The sequence below is a fragment of the Pleurodeles waltl genome, chromosome 6 (genome assembly GCF_031143425.1).
Source record: "Pleurodeles waltl isolate 20211129_DDA chromosome 6, aPleWal1.hap1.20221129, whole genome shotgun sequence".
NCBI lineage: Eukaryota > Metazoa > Chordata > Amphibia > Caudata > Salamandridae > Pleurodeles > Pleurodeles waltl.
Genome location: NC_090445.1, coordinates 1,676,832,022 through 1,676,844,178, shown reverse-complemented (window position 1 = coordinate 1,676,844,178; position 12,157 = coordinate 1,676,832,022). Strand labels below are relative to the sequence as shown.

Sequence of the window (12,157 nt, the reverse complement as noted above, 5' to 3'; positions counted from 1 at the left end):
CGAAGAGCAAGCCTCCTTGAATGTAGCCTGGCTTCAATCCTCGGCGTCGACAGGGCGTCAGCCGACGTCGATGCCTGACGCCAATCCTCGGATCCATCGGACGCCGGATCCATCGGCGCCGTGGACTTCTTTGGTGCCGAATGAGGCAAAGGATGAACAGGAGAACTCTCCGGCGCCGGACCAGCAGATCTACTCAGCGTCGCAGGCTGTGAAGTCGACGCCAAAGGTACCGACGCCGAACCAACACCTCCCAAAGGAAGGAAGGGCATGAAAGGTGTCGGACGCAGAGGAGCCAGAGCACCCATATTAAAGGCCAATGGCCCCGAAGGACCAGCGGGTCCACCACCTGAAGCCATTTGTTGGAAAATGGCAAACATCGCATTTAAAAATGCGGAACTGTCAGCACCTGGAGCCGGGAAAGTCGGGTACTGCGGAGCCTGGGCTCGATGTGACAACGGCGCCGGCATCTGAGAAGCCGGTGAGAACTCCTGACATTGAGGAACCTCAAAAACAGATGGTGGAGTCATAGGCGAAGTCGGTGAAGTCAGTGATGCAGGAGGCGTCTGCGGAGTGATTGTGGGACAAACCTCCCATGTCTTTTGGCGCCGAACCGAAGGCGACCTCAAGCGTGACTGCTCCCTACTCGACCGGCGCCGAGATTCACGACGACGCCGGGAGTCACGGTGACGCCGATGGGACCTAGGTGACTTGCGCCGATGCCGCTTCTCCTCCTTCTTGGATTTCGCCAAAAAGAGTTTCGCCTCATGCTCCTTCAACGCCTCCAGGTTCATACGTTGACAGAAGTCACATTTCTCCACGTTGTGGTCGGAGCTGAGACACCACAAACAGTCTACATGTGGGTCTGTCACTGACATTTTGCCTCCGCACTCCCTGCAGGGCTTAAATCCCGACTTTCGCTGAGACATGCTTTCTTTTCGAAGAAAGAAACAGTAACTGTAACTACGTAGAGTAGAAACAGTAGCTCCCTCGAAGAATAACCGTCGTTTGAAGGCATGGAAAAAAGGGAATCGACGTCGGCGAGGACCTCTTATTGCCTGTATGACGTCAGACGCGTCGCGTGGGCAATTGTGACGTCCTCGGCAACGTGCAGAAGCTAGGAAGAAAATTTCCGTCTAAAGCTGGCGCAGGGAGAAAATTCAATGAGTGAGGAATCCACAGGTAGTTGTATCCATCAGAAATATTTTGATCATGGTCACTGAGAAAGAAGTGATGAAATGTATTGCTGAATTTGAAAACGAATGCTAAACATTCTGAAACAGGAATGGACAAAATGTAAATGTTTGTCAGGCTTTTAGAAATTTGTTTGTTAATAACTACAAACATTTCTATGTCAGGTTTATTTCTGTAAGATCAATGGTTCTCAACCAGGTGTCAGCAGGATACTGGGTCTGTGGCACCTACTTAGGGAGTCTGAAGCTTTCAAAAATTTAATTATGTTTGCAGATTAAGAAAGTAAACACATATAAAAAGCAAAATGTTAAACTTTTACAAAGCTCCTTAAATGTGAAGGAATTTGAAATAAGGAAGCTAAAAAGTAAAATAGTATTCTTAGCACGATTTGTAGGAGCAGCGCACGGAAAGCAAACAGAATCCTGCAAGAACAATTGGTAGCCTCAACTGAAGCACAGGTATGTGCCAAAAAAGGATTTATGTATTATCAGCAAAAGACAACACGGTAAGCTACCCTTTCTTCTTTTAGAAATAAAACCAAATGTTGAAAAGCTCTAACTTTCCTAATGAGATTTCAGATTTTTTAGCATGTTTTTGTTTGTGAATTAAATACAATATTTCATAATTTGTGTATTTGTTTGTGTTTGATGTAAACTAGTTTCAGTATTTGTGTCTATTTGTTTGAAGATTACACTGTAGAAGTTCTTAGCCAATGTTCGCCTGCTCCCAACAGCGACTCAGTGGTGGTCCACAGAAGTCAAATGGTTAAAAACCAATGTTACATGATTTCTTCTGCAACCTTTATAAACATTTAAAATGAATACTTGGCTAGAGTTATAAATACTTTTCAGTAGGACCACTGCAGACATTTTCTAGTCTGTCTTTGCATGCTACACCATAGTTCTTTAAGTCTCTTGTGGAATCTATGTCTGATACGCCTTTCTTTATGCATGTACACACTGAGTATAATCAGAGGAATACTTTTTTCTTTCTTAGAGCAAACTGCAAACTCAAAAGCAGATCACGCAAGTCAACCCTACCGAAGTAAAGCACATAGTCATTAAGTCAACAAGCAACCTTATATTTTTAAATTGTATAAAAAATAAAGACCCAGACAAACACAGTATGTAGCCATATTTTGAAATGACCTTCTAAAGCATATCATTAAGTTTGTGAAGCATACATTTTTCATTATGAAATTGATTAAAACGTAGCATGACCTGTGAACAACTATCATGTCTAATAATAAAAAATATTTGCCAAAATGTTTCAACATATTTTACAGTCTGCTCTAAAAAAATAAAGCTGGTTATAAAGAGAAGTACAATGCAAGTTTACATTTTTTTCTTATCACTTTAAATTCAGGTTACCTACGAAGACAATCACTTTTTTCAATTATTGATCAAGGTTTTTCCTTGTAATCTGCATTTTTACAATTCAGTTACCAATCCTGTAATAATTCACTAAGCATTTGTAAATGTTCGTCAAAAAAGAAAAACTAAGAAAGCAGCACGCACACGCTCTCATTATACAAATTAACCTGGGAAAGAGCTCTGCTTCACAAGTTGTTTGTATGGTAAAATTACTCTTCTACATCCGACTTTAACTAAAGAATCTTAATAACTTTACCCAAAAAGTTAAAGTAAGTGTTAATACAACCTTTGGGATTGAATAAAGGGAAATGCAACTTCTCAAAACTGAGATATGGAAACTGCAAGCTGGAAGCTTCCCTGGTTTGTCACTGGGGCTGACTCACTTGCAACTTTATTTTCTGGAACGTAATTGCGCGTGATGACAGTACTTTCTTCCACTGCAACCAAAACTACTTCATGTACTTCACTCCTGTGATTATAACAATTTCATACAATAAACAAAAAGTCTTAATATTTTGGGAGAACATGAGGCCACTAACTAGTTGGAAGTGTATGTGCATTACTGTGCAAAAAGCTGCTGTGTAGATCTGATTTTTGTGACAAACTTGTTTTAGTGGAGCCCTTACAGAGCCTTCAGAAGCCAAGGTTCATAACACTTCACTATGATGGAAGCCCGCATATTTGAGAGTTCAACGCTTCCAAACTGCCAAATCTGCTTGGGCATTTGGGAAAAAGCGTGAAAATATTTGTTACTTTTTAGCCCATAGCACAGAACTAGGAAGAATACATGAAATATGCACTGCATAAATTAACAATTTTAGCACAGTACACAGTGCCAAGAAGCATGACAATTTTATTAAAATTGCATATTTCTGTTTGAATTTAACATGAACCATTGACTTTCAAATCCCAGTTGTGCAAGCATCACTTTTCACCCAAGGAATATCCAAATCGCAGGACATATTTTCAACACAAACTGAGCTGAAGGCCACGCCATTTTAAGATGCACACTGAAATCTCAGGATTCTTAACTGCTACTAGAAAGCAAAGTTTTCCTACAAATGCTTGCAACATTTCATATTTTGCTCAAATTCACTACTGATTGGCTAAATAAATTACAGTTTTTATGGCAGTTTAGTTAAAAATGTAAGTTTAGCCTATATTTAAGAATGGAATAATTGTTCACCTGCGTAGAGAAGGGTGCATCTAATGTACTGCTCACTTAAAAGTTCAATGAATGAACCAGCATGTATGCTAAAACCTTGTAAATACTTTTTCTAAAATGCTAAAAAAAGAATCCAGAATCAAAAGCTCTTCTAAGGAGAAATATTGTAGAAATACATGTGTATGAAGGTGCTTTTTTCCTCTATAACTTAAGAAAGTGTGACTCATCAGACATTTCAGTCTGTCAGAAAAAAAAATTAAGAAAAGGAAATGTGTAAAAACAAACTTAATTTTACTAAATGTTTGTAGAGATTTACCTTCCAATTCTACTACAGAAAAAAGGTGCACTGCCAGTGAGTAATCAAATGCTAATTTTTTTGCAAATTATGATTTCTGGTAATGTTGTTTATTTTCAATATAACAGCTGAATGTCCTTTAACTCACAGTATGCATTGTAATCCAGCACTTACCTCAATATCAAGTAAATAAAAATGAAGAAAAAGGATTTCAGCTATGAAACGTGAGCATGCGCACTCGCACTCTGTCAATAAAATAAATCAAACAACCTGTCTCCTTTCCACAAGTCACGTTTTAAGGTAAATGATTGTGCATTGCATGATCATACCATAATGTGTGCAACTTTGGTTCATGCAAAGTCTGCTTCTGTGAACACTGTTGAAACAAGAAGCACCATTGTTCCATAAAAATAAGGATTTAGCTCTTCCCTCCAAGCCGCATCAGCCAGGTTCTTTCCAGAGGACTAAGTGAATACTGTGGTCAGGCATACTTGTGGCAAAAACAAGCCCTGTGTCATTTTCTCCATTCAGTCCATTTAACCAAGAGATTTCACCTGCCAAAAAGCTTGAGCCTCGCTTGGATTTTCTGTACTCGGGTAGCGAGCAGCGACTGATCAATTGCTCTGTCCTCAAGTCCATAATATAGAGATTGTGGTTATCAAATAAAAGGGCAAACACCTCTCCAAAGCCAAGCAAGGAAAGGTTGGCAGAATCTGGGATCTTGATAATTCTACAAAAGAAAAATGTTTGGGTAAAGCCATGATTCAATTCAAGGGCCAATAATGCAAACATAAATATGAAAATTCCGTTAACAGTTTGTTTTGCACACCTATCCCAATGGCCAACCTTCAATTATGCCGAAAAAATATTTACCTACTATTTACACATGCTCCAGATACAGCACATCAACATTAAGTTAATGTATACACACACACACACGCACACACACACACACACACACACACACCGACTATCTCTGCATATTTCCGGAGCTCAGAATACAGTTTGTAACCAAGAGAAATTAATCTTTTGGGTAGGCAACATTTAGATTTTGGTATCGTTTAATAAAGTGAAGCATAAAAGTAACTACAACATGGAAAATCAAATAGGAGCTAAAAGTACTAAGTCCAGCATTTACATGCAAACACCTCTAAAACTATTTTTTATTTAACCCAAAAAAATGAACCGGAAACTGATTGCATAAACATAAAACCCCACTTTGAGTAACCCTGCATTTTCTTTTCAAGGCAGCACGCATCAACGTGGCAGATGGCCCATCAGTTCATTTTGTCAGCCCTGTGAAGCGAGTATGATGCCACATTACAACTCAATTCAGAAGGGGGATGTTTAAGAATTTAATGAAAATACATACTAGCAACATTCTCTCCTGTTTCATAAACATTAGACGGCAATAGCAAGCTGACTGCATTCCAAAGGGGATGAGAGAGACTTAAGAGAAAGAAATAACGAAAATAGATTTGGTGGCATCAACATACAAAATATATATTTGAAGAGAAAAATAATAGTTTATTGAAAGCCAGTCTTGGAGACAAGGTTTAGAAGAAAAGGACTAGGGCTCACAAAGCCCTTGTAAAAAAATCATCCATTCTGAATAATTTAAAACCAAAAACAGGGTGGCTATGGCTTTCTATACCGGGAAACTGAACGGTGCCCTGTCTAATTCACTAACTTTCTGAACTTCTAGTGGCATGTCAAATTAAGAAGAAGTCGTGCAATGATCTACTAGCTTTAAGTATGCTATCTAGCCTGAAGTAAGTGTTGAAGATTACCATGATCACTTGGAGTATGCCAGTGTGGCTGCCATACTTCCAACAGCAAAAACACATTTTATTTCTAGGGCAGCTAAAAACTATTAACTATATCCAAAAAACAGGAACTAATGAAGGTAGGCCAAAAAAAAGGGACTTGTAAGACAACCTTGCATTCATCCTAGAGAAATGCAGTTGGTTTAAGAGTTCATCGAGCTTATCTGTTGAGCTTGCCTCCAACCAAAGAAAAGTGCAGTGTTACACAAAAGCAGCAGCCATGATGATGTAATCCAAATATTTTGAGATTCGCGAAAAGAATATGATCTTTCAGAGAGGAACCATGTTGTTGGAGGAGACTAAGGGTTTGTCTTAACACTAGGTGAGTGCCAAGTAAAGTGGAGCATCTTGCTCTGACCCGTTAATTTCGCTGACCTAGAGAAGATGCCCTCTCAACTAATGCCTACAATTCGTGAGGGCTTGGCTGAACTGCAGGTGAGGGGACAGCAGTATTAGCAAACAGGACAAACTGATCAGACTAAGGGCCTGCTTTATATCTTGGAGGACGGGATGATCTGTCACAAACGTGGTGGAATTACCATCCCCCATTCTACAAGTGCATTATATCGTATTGCACTTGTATTATGACGGACGGGCTATCAGTCACTTTTGTGACAGAGTATTCCAGCCGCCAATATCTTAATCAGGCCCTAAGCCTGCTGCAGAGACTGCATTCAGGAGGAAATTCGACTATGCCCCAAACATTGTAGAGGCAAAAAGGCATAGTTCTCTAGAGTCGGACTATGATATTATTTCTGTGCTTTTGAAAGACAAGCTGTTAGCAAGTAATGTTATCGATTTTGAATTGTATACTTGCTACCATGGAAACACCCTAACCACTGGTATTAGACTGAAGTTATCCCTGCCGGAAGTCACTATCTCTGTAAACTGCAGGAGGGTAGCCATTAAGAACAGCTGGCCCCAGCCAAACTAATGCCCGTGTTAGATGTTGAATTATGTGATCCTAATACATGTTATCCCTTAAATGAAACTGATTGGCTATCCAATGTTGATAGTCTAGCATCTATCAATGAGGCTCCAATGCGTGAGGGCTGGTTGACGGTTACATCAATGGACAAGGTGAGTGGGGAGGCGATTCAGAGATGCCTGAGCAGTATTGTGGGTAGTAGATGCAATTTATCCATGATTTCCTGGAATCTGTCTGGGTGCGAGTAGCAAACTGGTAGATCCTGATTGGGTTACTTACATTACATTGGCATTTGTATATTCCAGGAGTCTTTGGCAAATGGCCTGGCATTTCTGGAAGGTTTCCTAACATAAAATGTGGGGTCCCTGTCCACTGGGGGAAGTGGTTGGACTTATGAAGGCCTTTTAATATTGTTAAGTAAAAATCTGCAATGTACTCATTCAATTTTAAATAAAAATTTGCCAGATTTATTAGGTGTATAGCTTAATTTCTCAAGGGGCTTTAAGCTTGCAATAATTATTTTGTATGCTAGATCAGTGGTGCGTGAAGCCGAGCCTCAGACTGACACAGCTGAATGAATTTGTAGAATAACTGCACCAATGTTTTAAAATAGTGGTAAGCGGGTGACGTTAACTGCTCATTTGAACCATCCACATACAGTAGTGATTTGACCGATCCGGAGGATGAATTTTGGGGTATTCCTCGGTTGCAGGTGAGACAGCAGAGCATACACTCTGGTGCTGCTCTCCAGCTGACAGCGTTGTGCCTTAGACGTGGGCTTAGGGCTTGTAATGGCCGAACACGTTTGGATTTGTGTAATGCTCCAACTTTCAAACGTGCCCATATGCCAGCATTATTGAATATATACTATTGGATGTTAGGCTGTGGCCAATATTAGAAGATATGAGGGTTGATATTCACCATGACAGCGATCACAATTCTTTAATTCTCACTCTCTTGGGAGATGTATTCCTGAGGTCAGAAAATAAATGTCACTCTGTGGTGCCTGGGTCAGTATCGACTAATAACTGCAAATGAGTTATGTGGCCAAAGGTGAGGTCAAACCTATATCCGTAAAAGGAGGTTTATAATCTGTTTGTTGAAGCTTTGTCTAAATATGAAAAGGATGAGGTAGGAAATATTCAGATTGTAGCTATCCGTGAGTCCTTTGTTTATAAATTACAGGATATGCTTTGCAGGAAGGTGACTTCCAGGCGGATTGACACTTCTAATACTAAGAAGTGGTACAATACTGAATGTTCAATGGCTAAATCATCCCTTAAGTCAGCTGTCAGGAGTTGTTCGCAGTGGGTGATTAAGGAGGCTAGAATTAGGTACAAGAAGGCTCTTGCTCAGGTCAAGAGAACCTAGGAGGACACTATCTGGCAGAATCTGCTAGAAGCATATATATTTTAAATGATAACAGGACATTTTGGAAGATACTATCCAAAGGCCTTTGTGATAGTGGGAGATCCTACCAGAGCCATATCCAGCTGAAGAGCTGGGTTAGTCATTTTACCAACTTGTATGCTCTACCTAGTGATACTCTCAGGTCCTAACGCTATTGCGGCAGATGACCCCATCCCTGACATCTGGAAGGGGGCCAAAATAATACCAGTTTTTAAGAAAGGTGATGTGAGTATCCCCTCAAATTATAGGCTAATCAGCCTTATTAATAACCTACAAAACAATCTTTGCAAGACAGGTTCTTGATAGGCTGCTGCAGTGCGTTGATACAAACTGTGTTGTCCTCCCTTCAAGCTGGTTTTTCACCAAAAATTAGTACTTCAGATCAAGTTTTTCGTCTGACACTTTTATATTCAAAATAAATGCTTCTTGCCAAGCAGAAATTGTATGTGGCCTTCGTGGATCTTAGCTCCACATTCAATCTGGTTCCTAGAGAGAAACTGTGGGAGGCCTTAGCCAATATGGGTATACACAGGAACCTGGTATACACAGGAACCTGGTTTATCTAATAGCGCAATTACATGAGGACACCTATGCTAAGGTCAGACAGGGTAACCAGGGTGAACTCACTGACCTTATCCCCATAAAACGTGGTGTTCGCCAGGGTTGTTTCCTGGCACCTACAATGTTCACAGTATATATAAATTAGGTAGTTCATGTTCCATCTTCTTGCCAGAACGAGGCTCCCACTTTCAATGCCCAAAAGGTCCAAGGTTACTTTTTGCCGATGACTCCCTCTTAGTTTCCAAGACCCCGATAGGACTTCAGACCTTTATTGACGGGTTCCTATCTTTTTGTAAAGCTCGAGATTTTGAATTGAATGTTAACAAAACAAAGCTGATAGCATTTAGTCCTGGGTCAGCTAAGAGTTGTACAATCCTAGCAGATGGCGTCCCCCTGGAAAGGATAGGCTTTATAGACTATCTTGGTGTAAGAGTGTCATACAACCTTAGTTGGGAAGACCAGATCTCTAAGAGCTCTCTTCTCACTCAGCATAGGTCGAGCACCAGTATGCGCTTTTATAGTAGCACTAGCTCGAGAGCGGTATCCCCAGCCCTCAAAGTATATCAGGAAAAAGCACAGAATGCAGCTATCTTTGGAGCAGAGGTGTGGGGGTAATGGAAAGCCCCAAAATTGACTGTGGCAGAGAAAATCTTTGTCAGATCATTACAGTTTGCATCCCCTTGACTGACATTTATTTACATCTAGGTATAAACAGAATCTCTTACTTGATAGCACTAAAACCTCTGATATACTGGGTTAGGCTCTGGACTACTCCAGAACTTCATATATATAGGGATTTGCTTTCTGATCTTTTAGGAATGCCTAATGTGTCTTCCATCCCACGGGTAAAGCATGTGTTCCCTTGGCTCTGTAAGTTAGGTCTTCTGAGCTATTAGGAGAACCCCAGTGGCATAAGAAAAGCATAGATACATTCTCTCAAGTCACGTTACTGCGCATATGTTAGGAAGAGCTATCTTCTCAACATCACCCATGGACGTTTGTCTAATCAATTATTTTTAAATGCAGTGGTATCCTCACTTTGAGCCTTTTTTGGATACTAGAATTATAAAATGTGACACTTCCAATGTAATAGTACAGGCAGTCAGCAAGCTCTTAGTTGCTGTATGGCCTATGCGTAACCATCTTTTAAAGGAAGGTTGATGTAACTATGCCCAGTAGACATTAATCAATAGGCTATTTATGGGCGAACATGATTTGAACAAACATTTATGAACTAGGAATGGGACTTTGTGGGATAGTTTTTATTGTTTTGAATTGTAGCATTTACATGACATAATGAAAAGTTTTGCGGTAATTTGATATTATTAAGGACATGAGATTGTTTTTAATTCAGTATATTTATTGTGATGGTTTTATTCCTGTACGTTTTTGTCTATTTATTATGCATGCTTTAAAAGGTATTAATGACCGAATAAATCTTTGTTTGATGATAACATAGTAATAGAAGTGTGCAACTCACTAAAATGCTGTGCTGCAATAGTTAGTTATCATATATTGCTCTCCACCTCTTTCAAACGGCATTGTTGTTAGATCTCCAACTACTCAGTAATGATCTGGAATAAGTGGAAATGTTATCTTCCCTGGAGTCAAGCTTTTATTTGTACTACATTTTTATAAAGTGCCATTTAACCAAGGAGGTGTCAGCGTGCTGTACAGTAAAAACAAACATGATTTCACATAGTTCATTAAATAAAAACTAAGATGCATAAAGAGAGGAACAGAGAAAAAATAGGGAGAGAGGAAGAGAGAAAAAATAGGGAGAGAGGTAGGGTTTTGGACAAGAAAAAGCTAAAAAGGCTTGCAGGCTAGGCTTCTAGTAATTGGAGAGGGGGAAGAGGATGTAAAACTGAGCCATCAAAAAAGAAGCAAAGTGTAAATTCTAACTGGTCAGGTACTGTGATCGAGTGAGGAGGTGTAGACGGACAGTACAGTAAAACAGGAAAAGGAGACGATCTAAAAGGTCCAGATAGGAAGTAGTCAAGGACTAGACTAAAAAGGGGATAGAATTTAATGCAAAAGCAAGGGAGTTTCAGTTGATTCCAGAGTGAGAAGAGAAGGTGAAGAAGAGACTTGGCACAGTGACAGATAGAAACATCCAGAAAAAAGTTAGGGAGGTCAATCCACATAATTTTTTCAAAGGTATGTCTTCACTCCATTCTGAAAGTTGAGGTGAATTTTTCAGCATCCTAGGTCAGATGGAAAAGAATTCCAGAAGGGTCTGCTCTAGAGAAAGGCTGCAGGCAGGTTTGCAAAATCTGAGTGTTTTGCTTTTCAGTCTTAGCTTATCAATGCCTTTTACGTCCTGTTGCCAATGGACATTTTCAGAGAAGTTCAGAAATATTCATCATGGCTTCAGGACAATGCACTAATGGCCAAGAATGGAACAGGAGAAAAAGAGACTTGCAAACCCCACCTATCCTCCTCTGCATGTGCCTTACAAATACCTTGGGAGAAGGGTTTCATATCTTGCAAGTGGACTTCACTGCTTTTTGGTGCATGCTCCTAGTGGCTACCACTGAAATTAATTGAATCTGGGTTACCCATCTTCTTTCACCATACGGGTCTCACTTACAGAGTTGGGGTACAAAACCTAATCTAAATCTGCATATTTTTCTTGATTTATCAAACAGGGGTGAACTTTAAATTAAAAAATATACTTTTTAAAACACGTAACAAAAGAAGCTTTTTTTGTGAGAACACATACTGGAACTTATTTAGGCCCCAATTTCCTCCCGAAGAGGGGGAGGGAGGGAGTTGGGAAGGCAAATTGATCTCACCCTGTAAAATCATAGAGGCTGGAGGGGAGGGGAGAGGGGGAGGGGGGGCGGTTGAAATTTACCAAATGCAAAAAAAAAAAAAAAACATATTTCTACATAATAAATGTGGAAAACGTGAAGTATTTTGTGTTTTTCACATCAAAATGTGCATGTTATGATAATTATCACGCAATTTCCCCTCTGTAAGGTTCAACTAGCCAAGACTGACCAAGAGAAAAGTTCAGGATGCAATTTATAACACAACACAGCAGGTCAATTCGCCTTGAGCGAGACACGATTTAGAAACCAGGTGTGTGTACTAAACACAGTTAGTATACTTATAGGAAATCTGCAGGGCACATGTAAACAACCATATCATCTGTCACCTGCACACTTCAAAACTGTTAGGAGAAACAAGACATTATTTTTGCAAAATGAAATGTTACCTGAGAATATCAAAGCTGGCAAAGTCCCATTGGTGTAAACCTAAAGACGAACTGCACACAATATATTTGCCATCAAAGTGAAGTCTGGGCTGCAAACATATGCTTCGATCCTCTGACACATAAAGGGTTTTTAAGCATTTGCAGTTAATTTCTCTTCCAATTGGCCAAATCTGTTAACACAATAA

At 39.9% G+C, this 12,157-nt stretch overlaps 1 protein-coding gene across 3 annotated transcripts in view; it reads right to left on the bottom strand.

Moving 5' to 3' along the window:
- Positions 1-2,256: 2,256 nt before the first annotated feature.
- FBXW2 (F-box and WD repeat domain containing 2) overlaps positions 2,257-12,157 on the bottom strand; it is a 71,122-nt gene continuing 61,221 nt past the window's right edge. For all 3 annotated transcript variants that reach the window (XM_069241694.1, XM_069241692.1, XM_069241695.1), the window contains 2 exons: positions 11,973-12,142; positions 2,257-4,754 (listed from right to left, as the gene is read on the bottom strand). In XM_069241694.1, coding sequence (XP_069097795.1) covers positions 4,466-4,754; positions 11,973-12,142 — 459 coding nt within the window. In that variant the 3' untranslated portion in view covers positions 2,257-4,465. The remainder of the gene's footprint in view (positions 4,755-11,972; positions 12,143-12,157) is intronic.